The 19,672-nt window shown below is 46.5% G+C and overlaps 2 protein-coding genes across 3 annotated transcripts in view; both read left to right on the top strand.

Moving 5' to 3' along the window:
• LOC126282306 (uncharacterized) overlaps positions 1 to 15,083 on the top strand; it is a 155,676-nt gene extending 140,593 nt beyond the window's left edge. The window contains exon 5 of the mRNA XM_049981961.1: positions 14,781 to 15,083. Within this exon, the coding sequence (XP_049837918.1) occupies positions 14,781 to 15,083 (303 nt within the window). The remainder of the gene's footprint in view (positions 1 to 14,780) is intronic.
• Positions 1 to 19,672, top strand: part of LOC126281633 (LIM domain only protein 3-like) — a 1,631,617-nt gene that overhangs the window by 999,513 nt on the left and 612,432 nt on the right. The gene's annotated exons all lie outside the window — the stretch shown is intronic.

The raw sequence follows: 19,672 nt of genomic DNA on the forward strand, positions 1-19,672 counted from the left end.
CGAAGCTTCCTTTCCCATTAAAACTGTGTGCCGGACGGAGACTCGAACTCGGAACCTCTGGCATTCGCGGGCAATTGCTATACCGACTGAGCTACCGGAGCACAACTGTGGAAACATCCCGCAGACTGCGGCTAATCCAAGGTTCTCGAACACCCTTTTTTCCACGAGTGCTGGTCTTGCAAGTTTGGCAGGAGAACATGCCGCAACTTTGAAACGTAAGACGTGAGGTACTCGCGGAATTAAAGCTGTGAGGACGGGGCGTGAGTTTGCTTTGGTGGCTCAGCTGGTAAAGCACTTCTCCGCGAATGGGAAAAGGCCCGAGTGTAGGTCCGGCACATAGTTTTAATCTGCCAGGTAGTTTCACATCAGCGCACACTCGGCATTATGGGCCACTGGTGTGGGGGCGCCGATATTTCTCCTGGCGGAAGACGCCACCGTGATCGCGGAAGAGATCGGGGGCAAAGGGGTGCAGCTCGCCAGCAATCACGTTCACAGCTACCACGGTGCCTTTCAGCATTCCCATCCTCCATAGACGCTCACCAGAGCAGTACGCGCAAAGACGACCAGCTTTGCCGGTCCCGAGATGTTCGTGCCCAGGCGCCGGTTTATAACAGTTTGCCCTCTTCTAAACTCGCTTGCGTTCGTGTATTTAGATGCGCGAAGTATACAACTTCCACCACCATGACTTACCAAAAATTCTGGTCCTGCATAAAATCAGTAAGCACGTCGAAGCTTTATATCCACTTGCCAGTCCGTCTGGTGTGATAACAAGACCCCGAAAGGAGCGCTGAAGTTTTAAATTCCGCTTTCACGAAATCATTGACACAGGAGGACAATATAGACATATCGTCGTTTCACCGTCGCACGCACTGCCGAAATGGAGGAGATAGAAATAGGTATCCCTGGCACTGAGAATCAACAGAAGAGCTGATAATAAGTCGCCAGATCCGTACGAAATCCCAGTTCGGTTTTACAGAGAGTCGGCATTGGCTCCTTATTTTCATCTATCGCTAATCTGTCGTACAGCGCAAAGTAATAATGGACTGAAAAAACTCGCAGGCGACTCCTGTATATAATAAAGTAAAAGAAAGGACCCGCAAAATTACAGAGAAATATTCTAAAGATCGGTTTGCTGCAGAATTCTTGAACATATTGAATATAATGAATATCGTTGAGACGTAAGAACTGCTATGCACAAATATGCACGGATACAGAAAGCATCGGTCGTGTGAAACACGGTTTGCTCTTTGCTGTAAACTTAGATTTCCAAAAGCGTTCGACACAGTGCTCCACTGCAGACTGTTGACGGAGACAGGGTAGGTAATGTGTAGCTCACCGATGACACCGTGTGTAGAACACTAGTGCGAGCCATTATCGAGGACTACTCGATTGTTTGGGATCCACACCAGGTAGGATTAAAGGAAGACGTCGAAGCAGTTCAGAGGCGGGGTGCTGGACTTGTTACCGGTAGGTTCGGACAACGTGAGAGTATTACGGATGTGTTTTGTGAACTCAAATGGGAATCACTGGTAGGAAGACGACGTTTGTTTTGGTGTAACACTGGTGAGACCAGGCACTTACAAGTGACTGCAGAGCGCCGACGTAAATGTCACCTAAGAACCGCGAAGAGAAGATCGGAGAAATTGCGGCACGTACGGAGACATGTAACATTCTTTCTCTTGCTCAGTTCGTCTGTGGAACAGGAAAGGAAATGACCGTTAATGGTACCAAGTAAGGTTCGCCATGCGCCATACGGTGGCTTGCGGAGTGCGTACTGTACGTAGATGTAGATCTCCCCGTTTGCCGCCATTATCGTCATTGCTTCCGTATTCGTAGGTGCTGCACTTGTATACATTCCTCTCTGTCACCTGCCCACAAAGCCAGCAGGCGGCGCTGAATCCTGCGGTGCTCCCCGGCCGTAACGTTGTGGCTCGTCACTGAAGCGTTCTCACTATGAAGGAATCCTCGACCTAGGAATAAATAAACTGCTACTGACAGGTACTACGGCAGAACGTCATACGGTTAAAGAAGGTGTGGTGCGATTGTTGTAGGAAATGGGGCGCAGCCGGAATGTAGGTGCCGCCTGCTCGCCTCTTCTTTGCTGGTTTTACAGCACTCGCGGGCGAGCACAGAGGCTAGGCGAAATGTTTGTGGCGCACAGTTTACGGCTTTTAATAACTTCCGCGGCCCTCTGTTTTACGTGTGGCCGAGTACGCGGTCTCGGCTCTTCCTGCCGCTCGCTTCGCCACCTTCCCCGCCCCCAATGCTGCATTTCCTGCAGTAGTCGGAGCCGCGGCCGACATTGGGGATATCAAACGTTAAGGCCGCGAGCGGCAGGACGCAGAATGAGGAGCTCGGGACAACTCGTGTTTTACGGCCGACGTCCACTACGAACCGTAATATCGCAGCGGGCGCCTCACCGCTGCACACTTAGCAGTCGCAGTCGCCTCCAAGCAGAAATTGATTCCGGCCACACTAGGTATTCAGTTTATTGTGCGTGACACATTATCCCGGAGTAAAAGTAGAAAAAGTTCCGATTAATGTTTTCGAATAGTTTCCCTTGCTTTATAAAGCAAATGTCGGAACTGGAGATCCCCTCTCAGATGTTTCTAGTTGGGGTTACCGCTCTGCCACTAGCGGTCTACTGAGATATTTGCCAGAAAAGAACAAAGAGTTCGATAACATCCAGTACTGATAGCACGAGTAGGAAATGGATAGTGTGTACAGAAGCAGACACGTATTTTAATTTTTGCCCCCAGAAATAAATTGCTTTTTAAAATAATATATTTCATAGGGAGCACATCTTGCTCATCTCGGAGCGATCTAGGTGCTTGTAAAACAATAAACTGGTAATAATAAAGGGAATTCGTTTTATTCCTTGACTACCGGTTTCGGTGAAACTAAAGCTGACATCATCGGATCTTAGGACACATGCAGGTTACGACACAAAGCCAAACAATGGTGAGATTAATAGTTGCCTATAACACGCAGGCCTTACAAAATTGCCGTAAGTGCAAATATGATCATTGTTTGGCTTGCTGTCGTAACCTGTATGTGTCCTAAGATCCGATGATGACGGCTTTAGTTTCGCCGAAACCGATGATCATGGAATGAAAAGAATTCCTGCGACCTTGGCTACCAGTTTATTGTATTGATATATTTCATCCGCAGATCTCAAAAGTGGTGTCATTATCAGTGTCGTCTTATTACGAAGTCATCATTAGATGTGTTTGAAAAACAAAAATATCTGATTAGTGTTGCAGAAGAGATAGATGCACACTAACCCTAATTAAGTAACATCCTGCTAGTCTTCGGTACGAAAAGGCCTTTTGTCAAGCCAGCTCTACATTGTGAATACTGTTCCCTATGTACTTTTGTCTTATTGACGTGATATTATTACGCAGACAAGCGCCGCTCTCTGTCCCAGCGAAGAGAGCGCAGACACCTGTATACTGTGCTCTGGAAGTGAGTGCCGGGCTTCGTTCGCGCGGCCAGGATGGAGTACCCACCCTTCACGTCTCACCCTCAAAGTGCAGCGGCGGCTACAGCGGCGGCACACGACCTGCAGTCCAGACCCTAGTCAGCTCGAGGGCCTGCGCCGAAATACTTTTACTGAACCCCTTTTCTTTCTTTTTAGACACGCCTGGTCTCTGTAAATTAAATTAATTCCGATCCTCCGTCGCCGCACTAACTTCTCAGGTTTCCTGTTTTAGCAGGCACCTGCTGAAACTGGAAATTCTTCTTCTTCACTTTCAGCTTGCTGGGATATTAGACTGGAAAGACATCGTTATCAGATGGAAGAGGCAAATTCATAGGCTAATCCTCGATGTTTATTTTTTGTTAGTGCACGGACACTGTTCAGTCACATTGTGTTCGCCTGTCAAAAGTCTGAACAGGCATCTTTTGTGGCACGGGCCGCTGCGAGATGTGCAGGAAGAGATTGGTTCAAATGGCTCTGAGCACTATGTGACTTAACATCTGTGGTCAACAGTCCTCTGGACCTTAGAACTACTTAAACCTAACTAACCTAAAGACATCACACATATCCATGCCCGAGGCAGGATTCGAACCTGCGACCGTAGCGGTCACGTGGTTCCAGACTGTAGCGCCTGGAACCGCACGGCCGCACAGGCCGGCCTGAGGAAGACAGTCACTGAGGTTCTGGAGGAATCAACAGTGACGTGGAGCCATGCTGACTCCAGCCACGTGGCCAGCTGCGGTAGGTTTCTCGGTAGAGGATCCACGGAGCAAAGAGCCCGATCGACGTGGTCCCACATATTCTGGATTGTGTTTAAATCCGGGGACTACGGTGGACAGGGCAGTACGGTGAACTGGTCCTAGTGCTCCCTCAGCCACGTACGTAGACTGCGAACTGTGTTGTACGTTGCAGTGTTCTTCTGGTAGATGCCATCGTGCAGAAGAAAAACAAAGTGCATGTATAGGGGGCCATGGTCCCCAAGGATGCGTACTTGTCTTGATCCTTTCTGCCTTCTAGAATGACGAGATCACCAATGGAATGCCACGAAAACATACCCCCGACCATAACGGTTCCTCCTCCGGCCTGGATTGTTTAGACATTTGTGAAAGCTGTTTGCTCTCAAAAGCTTCATGCCGTACACGCCAACGGCCGTCTCCCCAGTGGAGCATGAAACTTAATTCATGTGTAAAGGCCGCCAGTCGTCACACAGTGGACGTCCAGCTGCGGTCCTGGTGTCAAAATAACAGCCTTCGTCGCCAATGAACGGCAGGCAGAGTGGGTGTACGGACCAGGCAGCTGCTGCAGTCTCCATAAGCAGCACCGTTCGCAGAACGTCGTTGTTAGCCCCTGTTTCACCTGCTCAGTTACTTCCTCAACAGTTGCAAGTCTTCATCAGGTTTCCCTCAATGTGGTGGGTGCACGCAACGACTGTGGTTATATTGGGTTAGATAGAGCAGCAATCAGTCGTAGAATTCAGTTGCTTTACTACGACATTTATAGTCGCAACGCAGATCAGATTTCGACCTGTGTCAGGTCATTATCAGGTCGAAATCTGATCTGCGTTGTGACTATAAATGTCGTAGTAAAGCAACTTAATTCTACGACTGATTGCTGCTCTATCTAACTCAGTTGCTTGTCTGTTCGCCGGTACACATCTTTGCAGCCGTCGTTCTCCCCTGCCACGGCCCGCGGTCCGCCACAGTCGCATCGCCTCGACGCCGCTTTTGGATAGTGCCGTTGTGCTGTGCACGGTCTATTTTAACACTTTACAAAATTAGCCTGTTCGAAAGTACTTCTGCCCTTCACTCGAGAACCAATGACCAGACCCTTTTGGATGTCAGACGAATTTTCATTTTCATCAAATACCCGACTACTTTCAGGATCTCTTTACACAATAAGGACGTAATTTTAACGACCCTTTACTTTTTTAACATAATTCTTTGTTCTCATGTTTTTCCTCACTTTGCTCTGTAATAACCTTTGAAGATTTTTAAAATAAGTTTCTGCTTTCTTACACTTGATTCTTCCAGTTATTACGGCTTCTTCAGCCTCTTGTGTGAACATACGTAGATATACTTGACCAATTTTGCCTGTTAGTTTTTTTTTCTTTTTCTCTTAGACTGGAACAGTTCGATACAGAAAATAAAAAATCAGAAATAATTAACAAGGAGCAGAACGGGGCAGTACCCTATTCTGCCTTGCCTCATTGTGCCATAAGATCACACTCTCAGATTACGTAACATTCATTGACGACCATGAAACTCAATAAGTAAATAATATCAACTACGTAGCCACGCGGGTAGGCGCGCGGTCTAAGGCGCCTTGCCACGGCTCCCCCCGTTGGATGTTCCAGTCCTCCCTCGGCATGGGTGTGTGTGTTGTCCATAGTGTAAGTTATTTCAGGTTAGATTAAGCAGTGTGCAGGCTTAGAGACCGATGACCTCAGCAGTTTGGTCCCATAAGACCTTACCACAAATTTCCAGTTTTTTCAACTAGTAACAATGAAGCTGAGGATACGATCAAGAGAACTATAACGATGTAGTTTAACTGTAAGTAACATCTGCTTACGAGTACTTCCTTGTCAGACGATAACACACAAATAATGCAAAAGAGTGTAGGAGAAACACTTCGACGAGAACGAGCAAGAACACTGCAGATAATTCCGGTCATGCATTGCTAGGTACTTCGCCTCGACCTCTGGACCTAGTTGTAACAATATCCGAGACACAACAGCGCACACAAGGCAAAAGCGCCGTTATCCACTCTGCCTCAACACCGCATCCTGCCACAGGTTCACTAACACTAGCGGTAGAGATCAGAGCAACATATACAAGTCTTCTCGCACGGTGAAATGGCGCTACGATTTCGGAGATGACGTGATTCATAAGGAAGATCTTATCTCAGTAATGATGCAGCGACTGCTGATAGGGTATGTCTGTGAAGTCGGCTAATGCACAAATGGGCCTGAAAATTTCCGGTGTGACAAATGTTTCCTCTAAAATGATTGTTTGCCTAGAAACCCAAAACACTAAATCAACGTTCAGCAGTACTGCAGACAACTATTCTTACTATTTCGGCTACTTTCGTTCCTCTTGTTCAGTGCCTATACACGATATGGCGATGGAAATCCTCATTGAACTGAGACAGCTGGGACCATGCGTAATACAGAAGGCGAAAGGCATCAACTGAAGCGTTCGATACTGCATCGTCGGCTAACAAACTCTCACATTTCATCCAGATCTGCCCATACGCTACAGATTAGTCTGTGACTTTAACCAACTTCCAAAAAAATAATATACACGCAAAAGAAATATAGTCAGTATTCTGTTCTCTTCATGTTTGAGTACTTTACGTTACGGGTCGAAGTCGACGTCCGGTATCGATAGATTCAGTTGACCTACTGTAGCAGCTCATGGCGCCTTGTTTCGTGTATCATTAGTTTACCTTGCTTGATTATCCCATAACTATAGAGAATAGTGCGCTGTGTGGCATCCAGTTTCTCGTTTGGTTAACTTGATGCAGTTCCGTAACCAAGAAGTGGATTATTCTGCCTCAGAATACGCCACTGTGCTGTGGCCTCAACTCCCCCCCCCCCCTCTCTCTCTCTCTCTCTCTCTCTCTCTCTCTCTCTCTCTCTCTCTCTCTCTCTGCCTGTCTCTCTTATTCACGTGAAAAGCCAGCCGTGTCGCGTGGGACGTACGTACTTTGGAACGACGTCATAATTAGTTAAATGCGGCGGTACTCCGCGCATTTGAAAAGCGGATAGCGACGTCATTTGGGCAATTACTTTGCGTCCGCGGTACACGTGAAATGCTTTAAAGTGTAATTACAAAAAGTCATTAGGGGGAACGCGAAAAAGTGGCCGCATAATGGTTTTATGGATGCGGCCTCTCTTTTTCAAACTACGTACGACTGCCGGAGGAAGTGTGGCTAGGGACTGGGTGGGGGGATGGGGGGTAGGTAGGTGGATGGGTACGGGAAGTAGAGAGATGTAGATCCTCGCGTAAATGGAAGTAATGTTTTTTAAATGTCATTTCGGCGCTGGTTCTAAAAGGATTGTGCCTGTCTGCGGCGAGCTACTTGGCGTGCACAAAAATCCGCACAGAGCTCCTGAAAAGCACGCGCCTCTTGCCGGCATGCTAATGTTAATTAGTGTAATTAGTCCCCCTCATCCTCCGGCCATAATCCTTCAAACTGTCTTTTGGGTTAATTTTAATCCGGGCCCCGCGTAAAAGAATTAACGAGACGTTAAGGCAGGCAGGCGGGCGTTCTGGTGGGCGAATGGCGGAGCTGACAGGGCGCGCTCCGAATCCGACAAAAGCGTGAATGCCGCACTTCCGTCAGAATGTGGGAGAGTGTGCGATAATTACCCGCGAACAGGTCTGGTGGCCATCGCCGCAGCGGTGCCCACACTGCGAACTGCTGCAGGGCCAAACATTTCTTTCATAACGGAGCTTCATTGGCAGTAAGAGTTAATATTAAAGTCTGTAGCTTCATCTCGGCACAGTCGCTTTTAGCGGGGGACGATGAGGTCGGAGTTTAACGCCCTGTCGGCGTTAGGGGCCACAGTATTGTTCAGCGGCAAGGATACAGAGCGGACTCAGCTGCAATGCTATCACTCTCTTAACTAGTTTGGATTGTCTGTCTACATCTGTGTGATTTCTCTGCAATTGACAATCAGTTTTTAGGTAGACTTTCAGCTTGTTTTTTGACCATTTCACCCTCGAATAGTACCTGGAAGAAATGAACATCTAAATCTTTCCACGCGAACTCTGATTTCCCTTAATTTATTATGATGGTCGTTTCTCATTACGCATATTATTTTGACATTTAGAAGAGAAAGGTACTGATTGAAATTCCGTGAAAAGATTTCATCGCAACCTAAGGGGATTTCTTTTAATGTCGCTAACCATACACGTGGCACTCTCTGCCTCATTTCGCGATAACACAAAATGAGCTCTTCTCTTTGAATTTCTTTCGTTGTCGTCCGGCAATCCAGACTTGCCATACCACGCAATAGTACACGGGACGAGGGCGGACAAGCGTTGTGTAGACACTGTCTTTGCGAGATTTGTTGCATCTTACAAATGATCAGCCTATAAAACTTAGTCTTTGGTTCACCTTTCCCACAACATTTTGTGTGTCATGGTTTCAGTTTGTTACTTGTAACTGTAATTTGTAGATGTGTAGTTTAATCTACAACCCCACAATTTGTTATTTACCGTTTAACCGAAAGTTAAGTTTTTATTGTTATTTTAATTTTTTTGTGTTAATGTACAGGACCTCTCATTTTTCATTGTTCAAGGTCAATTGCAACTTTTTACACCATGCAGACATACTGTCTAAATCAGTTTGCAATCCGTTAGGATCTTCTGGTGAGTTATTAGTCGGTAAACGACAGCATCATCTGCAAACAATACAAGAAGGCTGCTCGTATTATCTCCTAAATCGTTTATATAGATTTAGAAAACCGGGGGCCTATAACACTTCGTTTTCAATAGATTGCTCCCCGTCAGTTACTACGATTGGTGACGATTCCGACTGTAAATTACAAATATAGTAGTATGACGGAGACTATACTCCATAGACACGCAATATGATTTGAAGTCACTAGTGAGGAACGGTGTCAAAAGCCTTCTGCTAGTCTAGAAATATGGAATCAACTTGAGATCCCTGCCAATAGCACCCGCTACGATGTGTCTCGTAATGTAGGAACAGAGCATATGTTCCAAAATCCTACTACAAATTGATGTCAGTGATGTGTATCCATAATTCAGCAGATTTACTTCCATTATTATGTATTTTTGTGACCTGTGCAACTTCCCACTCGTTGGGTACGAATCTCGTTAAGCGATCGGCTGTATGTGCTAAAAATCACCATACTCCGAAATGAAATTTACTGGAATACATTCTGCATCGTAAGTCTTGGTTTCATTAAGTGGCTTAAGTTATTTGGCTACATACAGTGTATCTGCTTCCAAATTACTCGTGTTGGGGATGCTCTTGATTCGAATTCTTGAATATTTACAGTAAATCTATGTAAATTCAGTCCCGTAGTAAGTTCTGCATTTTTCTTGAGTAGCCCTTAAATAAACTGTTCGATATTCTACATCTACATCTACATTCATACTCCGCAAGCGACCCAACGGTGTGTGGCGGAGGGCACTTTACGTGCCACTGTCATTACCTCCCTTTTCTGTTCCAGTCGCGTATGGTTCGCGGGAAGAACGACTGTCTGAAAGCCTCCGTGCGCGCTCGAACTCTCTCTAATTTTACATTCGTGATCTCCACGGGAGGTATAAGTAGGGGGAAGCAGTATATTCGATGCCTCATCCAGAAACGCACCTTCTCGAAACCTGGCGAGCAAGCTACACCGCGATGCAGGGCGCCTCTCTTGCAGAGTCTGCCACTTGAGTTTGCTAAACATCTCCGTAACGCTATCACGGTTACCAAATAACCCTGTGACGAAATGCCCCGCTCTTCTTTGGATCTTCTCTATCTCCTCCGTCAACCCGATCTGGTACGGATCCTACACTGACAAGCAATACTCAAGTACAGGTCAAACAGGTGTTTTGTAAGCCACCTCCTTTGTTGTTGGACTACATTTTCTGAGGACTCTCCCGATGAATCTCAACCTGGTACCTGCCTTACCAACAATTAATTTTATATGATCATTCCACTTCAAATCGTTCCGCACGCATACTCCCAGACATTTTACAGAAGTAACTGCTACCAGTGTTTGTTCCGCTATCATATAATCATACAATAAAGGATCCTTCTTTCTTTGTATTCGCAGTACATTACATTTGTCTATGTTAAGGGTCAGCTGCCACTCCCTGCACCAAGTGCTTATCCGCTGCAGATCTTCCTGCATTTCGCTACAATTTTCTAATGCTGCAACTTCTCTGTGTACTAGAGTATCATCCGCGAAAAGCCACATGGAACTTCCGACACTATCTACTAGGTCATTCATATATATTGTGAAAAGCAATTGTTCCATAACACTCCCCTGTGGCACGCCAGAGGTTACATTAACGTCTGTAGACGTCTCTACTTTGATAACAACATGCTGTGTTCTGTTTGCTAAAGACTCTTCAATCCAGCCACACAGCTGGTCTGATTTGATATTCCGTAGGCTCTTACTTTGTTTATCAGGCGACAGTGCGGAACTGTATCGAACGCCTTGCGGAAGTCAAGGAAAATGGCATCTACCTGGGAGCCTGTATCTAATATTTTCTGGGTCTCATGAACAAATAAAGCGAGTTGGGTCGCACACGATCGCTGTTTCCGGAATCCATGTTGATTCCTGCAGAGTAGATTCTGGGTTTCCAAAAAACGACATGATACTCTAGCAAAAAACATGTTCTAAAATTCTACAACAGATCGACGTCAGAGATATAGGTCTATAGTTTTGCGCATCTGCTCGACGACCTTTTTTGAAGACTGGGACTACCTGTACTCTTTTCCAATCATTTGGAACCTTCCGTTCCTCTAGAGACTTGCGGTACCCGGCTGTTAGAAGGGAGGCAAGTTCTTTCGCGTACTCTGTGTAGAATCGAATAGGTATTCCGTCGTTTGGCAATAAATTTGTCCAAAATGTTGACTGCACTTAGATCTCTTTTAATGTCAACATTTTATACTCAACGAGGCGCTACAAAGTGCATGGCGGAGGGTCTTTTTCATTGTACATATTATAAGGATTCCTCAGCCCCCTCATTGCAAGTATTCAGCCTCCCAACTCGCTCCCCTCCCCCCCCCCCCCCCCCCCCCCGCACCCCACCCTCCGCCACTTGGCTAACATGCGACTTGCGACGATGTTTGCCGTTTCCGACTAAGAATCTCCTCACGTTCAGCAACAAATCAATCATTTCCAGCACATCTCCTCGGCAACCTATAGGATCTAATTTAAATACCAATTCGTCATATCAGACACGCTCAGAAACCGTTTCTGTTGTATCAAGGAATACGACGCCAGCGCGGCAACATGTACTATAATAGGACACAGGCTGTCTTACATAGTACGGAACGGCCACGCCTTCTTCGAATATTATTAATCCTACATTAAATAAGTGGATCATAAAGTGAGAACCGAGGAAGACAGCAAGAAATGTTGGGTAACGTACAACAAATTGGACCAACCTTTATCAACGCAACTATATTTGTCAACCGCACACTGTGGAGCGTGCTTTAACGTCGTTTGAATATGCGACGACGTCGACCGCCAGGCACTATTGCCTATCCCCGCTTAGAAACTGTTGGCTCTCAGTGAATCCAAAATCATCTCCAACCAGTTGTTTGTCGTACATAAGCAGCTGCACTAGTCTTCTTAACGGATAATTCTTATGTGCTGCTGAAACTGGACTTGGATAGTCTTTGCATTACGTGTAATCTGTGTACAGGCAGGTCAATGCTTACGATATCGTCATCCGTCCTGAACTATGTCTCTGCCGCACAGTGATATAATTCGGTGGTATATATTGATACTACCTGCAAAATGTGTTGCAAGTAGAGTTAGTCAGTAAAGAAGTAATAAACTTCATGCTGATACTTGCAGTTTTACTGATAGAACATAAAAAATATAATTAGTGAATATATTTTTTCCTTTCGTTATTTTGTGTGGTTGTCAGCGAGAAAAGTTCCGAAAAGGTTTGACAGTATGTAAAAAGTTTGTTGGAAGTAGATACTTCGTCTAAATGTCAGTATCGTATGGAATTCTTGGCTGGGGGCCGCATCTCGTGGTCGTGCGGTAGCGTTCTCGCTTCCCACGCCCGGGTTCCCGGGTTCGATTCTCGGCGGGGTCAGGGATTTTCTCTGCCTCGTGATGGCTGGGTGTTTTGTGATGTCCTTAGGTTAGTTAGGTTTAAGTAGTTCTATATTCTAGGGGACTGATGACCATGGCTGTTAAGTCCCATAGTGCTCAGAGCCATTTCTTGGCTGGGATAACACACGAAGTGGATTGAGCCACCAAACAAAAATAGTGTTGTACCAGAGCGCACATTTGGCCCCTTTCCTCGCGGATATGTGGGAGTTGTACGTGGAGTTTGAGTGTGAGTGTAGTGGACGCGTGTATTATGTTTGTGTTGTATAGAGATGAGACAATGGAGGAGAAGGTGAACCCCGGTGCCGGCACATAGCCTGCAGAAAGGCTGCCGCCGAGGTTAACGTCCCAATCCGGGCGGACGGACCAGGTGACGCTATCACTGGAGTAATGTTACCAGTTCGTAAGACACTGTGGAGAGGTTTTAAAATTAATCCAGGTCACTGGCACAGAGACTGAGTATCACAAGCCTTACGCAGTCACCTCCCGACCCATCCCGTCCCCTTTCCTTGCCGACCAAATGCTGACTGTAAGAATTTCATCTATCAACAGGATTCGAACGGGCGTACCTCCAAGTTGAGCGCCACCGCACAGGCGTCCGTTAGCGACCTCGCCTTGGAGGCAGGTGACGAATACTGCACCGAATGATTCTAGTTAAGATAAATTCCGCGTCGTTAGTTAAAGTCCCTCAACACCCATTAACAGCTGTAATGCTCGACTTACTGTGTTAACCGTTTAACTTAATATTGTAACTCTTGATGTGTAGATTTAGACACCATTGTTCAAATTGTTCAAATGGCTCTGAGCACTATTCGACTTAACTTCTGAGGTCATCAGTCGCCTAGAACTTAGAACTAATTAAACCTAAGTAACCTAAGGACATCACACACAACCATGCCCGAGGCAGGATTCGAACCTGCGACCGTAGCGGTCGCCCGGCTCCAGACTGCAGCGCCTAGAACCGCACGGCCACTGGGGCCGGCCGACACCATTGTAAATTTCTAAATTCAATCTGAAAGAATCTTTCTTCCCTTCCCTTTATTTGATCTGTTCGTCATACTCACCAGTTTGTCAATGTGACATAGCCTTTGCCATAACTCACTTACAGGACATTTCAGTTTTATACACACACACAGTTTTAATATTTGATTGTAGTGAAAAATTTATTTGTTCAGTGTCTCTCTAGGTATTACACCATGGTTGTGTTTTCTATCGATATACACACAAAATGTCACACCTATCTGTACAGCTGCGAATTCTCGCTGAAGTTGTGCAGGATGTGTGTTGAATATTAAGTTATGTGACGATGGCCTAAAAATCCGAAAATCGGTTCGCAACGAACTAATAAATATTATTGCGGAACATTAATTGTATTAAAGTTATTAACGTGAACTTTTAGTTTATTTTGCAAACAGTGTTTACGTATATCACTGAACGTACCCTCAAAATTGCATCGTTGTATGGCACATAGTTCACCGAGATATGATGTCATAAGGACTGAGATGCGTGACGGTTTAATTTATTGCTTCCTTAGTACGAAACCTATTAGAAATAATTCTCGCAGATAGTATCCACATAATCCACATACGCCGATAAATGCAACTACAAAGTTGTATCGTGGTATCACACATAGTCCAGGAAAAACGAATTCATAAACACTGACGGGCGTGGAAAATAGCCGCATTGTCATTGCATTTAAATACATGACTTTTTGCTACTCTGTCTATTCGCAACTCATTTCGCAGACAGTTTTCGCGTATTCTGCTGAATGAACATAGAAAAATATATCGTCGTACGACAGATAGATGAGATATGACGTCATAATGAATGAGACTCGTGAAATACTGCCACATCATGCAGGACTTTTTAATTTATTACTCCTTTACTCTATGCACAACACGCTTCGCAGACAGTATTCACACATTCCATTGCATGTACCTGCAAAAATGTATCACTCAATGCCACATAGTTCAATAGATACGGCATCATAAACATTAAGCATGCGAAACTGAAAGACGAAATTCGCTGGTGATAAAGGTGACATTTGCGTAAAAATACGTGTGAAATATGTTAAAAAGCTTGTCCTAAATACTTGGACCGATTTCAACGTAATGTGGTACGCACATTAGTTACGATGTGTGAAGGAGTACTGCGCGGTTAAGAACCACCAGCGTCGTGGCGGAATAAGCGTGATACCGTGAAGGAGTAGACGGGGGGGGGGGGGGGGGGGAGGAAGCAGGAGATAGGCACACGGCGAGGGGAAAAGCAGGAGATGGACACAGGTACGGTAGAGGAAGAAATGGACAGGGGAGGGGTGAAGGATGAGACGGACAGAGAGAGGGGAACGAGTTGGACTAATGGAAGATTGGAATACCCAGGTAACGCCGGGCAGTTTGCTAGTGACCGAACAGAAACGTGTTAGAATGAGAGCACTTGGCCATTTATTTCCTTGACTATCAGAACAACACCTGAACCATCCCGCAGGAGGTCTCGCAGCCAAGGGCAGCACGCGACTCCTGCCCACGCGCAGCAGAGTCGCGCGTCAGTGACGGACCACCGCGACGGCGGCTGCGCTCCAGCAGCAGCGACGCTACCGTCGCTTCCGCGCGGCGCCTGTGCGACTGTGGGCCGACGCGCCCGCCCGTCAAACGACTAAACGGGCAGTCCGGCGCTGCCTGCGCGGTGCGGTGCGGTGCGGTGCGGCCTATTGAAAGCCCCGGCTGGCGCCATCACTGGCGGAATGTAATTAACTCCGGCGCAAAGTCCACCCGCGCCGCGCCGAGCTAGCGAGCGAGCGAGCATCGTGTATCAACAAAATATCTCGCACTGACGCTTAATTGGATGTATAATTAATACACTAGGCAAACTTTAAAGCACATACCGGAGGAACGGCGCGAATATTAATTAAACGTCTGCGCAAATACGGAGACTGCAGGCGGAGCGGCAAACAGTCTGCAGAACAAATATTTTGCGCGTCTCGCCATTATTGCCCGCAGAAGCGCGCTGCTCGGGGACCGGCGCTGCAGGCGTCGGGGTGCAGCCGAGACGCGGCCCGGAATTTATTGGCCGCCGGCGGACTGTCTCCGCCGCGGGGAATCTCGCACAATTAGTCTACCCGGCAGGCGCACCTGTGGCGACCGTTCGCTGCCGAGAGCTCAGATCCGCTCTTAAAATGACGCACAAATATTTGAGCGCAACAATAAGAGGCGCCAGGGTGAGTAATGGGGGACTGCTCCTTCCGTTCGCCCTCAGATCTTCCGCCCCAGTCCTGTGGCGCTCCTAGCGCGGTCGCAATCCACGCGCTCTTAAGTCCGTCTCGCGCGAAGCGAGATCCACGCTCCGTCGACTGCTTGTGCTGCTTTGCTGAAGGGAGCTTGGCATTTTTTCTGCCCGATAACGCCGGTGCTATCTCCTTCGTAAGCGTTTCTGAACGATACCGTGCAGTCATACAGGCCCTCCTAGTAAGATGGCGTTAGGCAGTCGCGTTGAATGCAGATTATGTCGAAAAATAAGGTTCTGTAGCCAAAAGAGTGGGGAATAATATGGTGTACTGAAATCCTTAATAAACAAAGGAAACAAAAGAAAAATTCGGAGTAGGTATTAAAATCCATGGAGAAGAAATAAAAAATTTAAGGTTCGCCGATGACATTGTAATTCTGTCAGACAGCAAAGGACTTGGTAGAGCAGTTGAACGGAACGGACAGTGTCTTGAAAGAAGGATATAAGATGAACATCAACAAAAGCAAAACGAGGATAATTGAATGTAGTCGAAATAATTCGGGTGATGCTGAGGGAATTATATTAGGAAATGGGACACTTAAAGTAGTAGATGAGTTTTGCTATTGGGGAGCAAAATAACTGATGATGGTCGAAGTAGAGAGGATATAAAATGTAGACTGGCAATGGTTAGGAAAGCCTTTCTGAGGAAGAGAAATTTGTTAACATCGAGTATAGATTTAAGTGTCAGGAAGTCGTTTCTGAAAGTACACTCCTGGAAATTGAAATAAGAACACCGTGAATTCATTGTCCCAGGAAGGGGAAACTTTATTGACACATTCCTGGGGTCAGATACATCACATGATCACACTGACCGAACCACAGGCACATTGACACAGGCAACAGAGCATGCACAATGTCGGCACTAGTACAGTGTATATCCACCTTTCGCAGCAATGCAGGCTGCTATTCTCCCATGGAGACGATCGTAGAGATGCTGGATGTAGTCCTGTGGAACGGCTTGCCATGCCATTTCCACCTGGCGCCTCAGTTGGACCAGCGTCCGTGCTGGACGTGCAGACCGCGTGAGACGACGCTTCATCCAGTTCCAAACATGCTCAATGGGGGACAGATCCGGAGATCTTGCTGGCCAGGGTAGTTGACTTACACCATCTAGAGCACGTTGGGTGGCACGGGATACATGCGGACGTGCATTGTCCTGTTGGAACAGCAAGTTCCCTTGCCGGTCTAGGAATGGTAGAACGATGGGTTCGATGACGGTTTGGATGTACCGTCCACTATTCAGTGTCCCCTCGACGATCACCAGAGGTGTACGGCCAGTGTAGGAGATCGCTCCCCACACCATGATGCCGGGTGTTGGCCCTGTGTGCCTCGGTCGTATGCAGTCGTGATTGTGGCGCTCACCTGCACGGCGCCAAACACGCATAGACCATCATTGGCACCAAGGCAGAAGCGACTCTCATCGCTGAAGACGACACGTCTCCATTCGTCCCTCCATTCACGCCTGTCGCGACACCACTGGAGGCGGGCTGCACGACGTTGGGGCGTGAGCGGAAGACGGCCGAACGGTGTGCGGGACCGTAGCCCAGCTTCATGGAGACGGTTGCGAATGGTGCTCGCCGATACCCCAGGAGCAACAGTGTCCCTAATTTGCTGGGAAGTGGCGGTGCGGTCCCCTACGGCACTGCGTAGGATCCTACGGTCTTGGCGTGCATCCGTGCGTCGCTGCGGTCCGGTCCCAGGTCGACGGGCACGTGCACCTTCCGCCGACCACTGGCGACAACATCGATGTACTGTCGAGACCTCACGCCCCACGTGTTGAGCAATTCGGCGGTACGTCCACCCGGCCTCCCGCATGCCCACTATACGCCCTCGCTCAAAGTCCGTCAACTGCACATACGGTTCACGTCCACGCTGTCGCGGCATGCTACCAGTGTTAAAGACTGCGATGGAGCTCCGTATGCCACGGCAAACTGGCTGACACTGACGGCGGCGGTGCACAAATGCTGCGCAGCTAGCGCCATTCGACGGCCAATACCGCAGTTCCTGGTGTGTCTGCTGTGCGGTGCGTGTGATCATTGCTTGTACAGCCCTCTCGCAGTGTCCGGAGCAAGTATGGTGGGTCTGACACACCGGTGTCAATGTGTTCTTTTTTCCATTTCCAGGAGTGCATTTGTATGGAGTGTAGCCATGTATGGAAGTGAAACATGGACGATAAATACTTTAGACAAGAAGAGAATAGAAGCTTTCGAAATGTGGTGCTACAGAAGAATGCCGAAGATTAGATGGGTAGATCACGTAACTAATGAATAGAATTGGGGAGAAGAGGTGTTTGTGGCACAACTTGACTAGAAGAAGGGATCGGTTGGTAGGACATGTTCTGAGACATCGAGGGATCACCAATTTAGTACTGGGGGGCAGCGTGGAGGGTAAAAATCGTAGAGGGAGACCAAGAGATGAATATACTAAGCAGATTCAGAAGGATGTAGGTTGCAATAAATACTGGGAGATGAAGCAGCTTGCACAGGATAGAGTAGCATGGAGAGCTGCATCAAACCAGTCTCAGGACTGAAGACCACAACAACAACAACAACAACAACAACAATAAACCCAACCTTTTTTCAGAAAAGAAGTAATCCATTACTTATTTAACGCTGTCTTAACGCAGTGTGTTCATAAAATTCCGCTGAAGTTGCAACAGAAGTGGCAGTTTATTTTTCACAGCCTTCATACTCCTTTTTCTTCATGAGAGAAGCTTCACCAGCTGCCAGTTTTGAGTAACAGCTACATCTCTTCTGTTGCCAACTTAAAATTTGCTTTTTTTTCCCAGAACACGGCAGATTTTATAAAGATTCACAACAGTGACACTCTAATGTAGTTGAAATTGTGACATAATCTAGAAACACTGTGCACAAGAACGTGTTTCATCCGGCTCTCATTGATCCGGATTTCCGATTTACCTGGTTCCTTGTTTTGCTTCCTTCTCCTTGTCTTAACGCGAAAATGTGTGGTATAGAATTTACAGGGTTCTGTATGCCTATAGTTATTACGTTGGCGCCGGAGGTAGCATAGAGGTCTCCAGTCGCTCGCCTCCCATTGGTGTTACTACGTTCGATTTTGCAGTCATGGAGAAAGTAGGGCCTGCTATTTGAGATACCACAGCTGATGTTTCTGACGTTATTAGTAACTCTGACTTCTTTGAAACGTTAGCAAATATTAATAGTTGGCCGGATGTGTTGACTTATAGTAAGGTAGATGTCTGGTTTAGAATGACAGTGATACTGGTTGCAGCATGACGACCGATGACGAAATTTGTATTGCTGTCTGTTGTCCTACAGAGAACGGCAGTTTTGATCTAGTGGACAAGAAAGTCAAGTTTCTGGGGGAGAAGTAATCGTTCAAACGGAGGCAACGCCGTACCTAGAAAACTACTCGTTTACCTAAAAACTCAACCAGAATCAACTGCAGCCGAACTGGTGTTACTGAAACATTTACGTGATCTTGCTGCTCTCAGACGCCAAACAAGTTTGAAACAAAAGAAACTTAAACAGTATTTCACTGAATAAATGTCAGTAGACTATGTTAACTGCAGACTTTAAGTTTATTTTTGCTTCCAAAATAAAAGATTAGCATACACTATAGAATTTTCACATATAGTAGAATATTTCTGGATTATTCGTACTTTCGCTAATGATTACAGCCGGTCCCACCTAGTCCGGATAAACGAGGTTCTTGTGTATTATTAAACAAGCTAGAGACGATAATTAAAATCAGTAATATGGGAATGATAATTCTCAGTATAAAAACGAACGCGTAGCTGTTGAAAACCAACAGCATTTCTCGTTTCACCAGCTGTCCATGGTCCTAAAATGTTATATCATCCCATTGGAAAAACTGTGTTTAACGCAGTAGATAAAGCAGTTTTACATATTAAACATACCGCGGAATTCTTCCCTCTTTGCGTGCTATCATTTTCCACGAACACATTTGATTATTTCGAACCCTTTATCAGTTATGTATCCTTTACTTGCTATATTATTTACACGTGCATTTCTCGTGATTGGGCGGAGATAAACATCACATCCCACTTGTAAAGAAAAATTCAGTATGCTACTTCCATTTCGTACGCAGAAATGTGG

Source organism: Schistocerca gregaria, chromosome 7, assembly GCF_023897955.1.
Source record: "Schistocerca gregaria isolate iqSchGreg1 chromosome 7, iqSchGreg1.2, whole genome shotgun sequence".
NCBI lineage: Eukaryota > Metazoa > Arthropoda > Insecta > Orthoptera > Acrididae > Schistocerca > Schistocerca gregaria.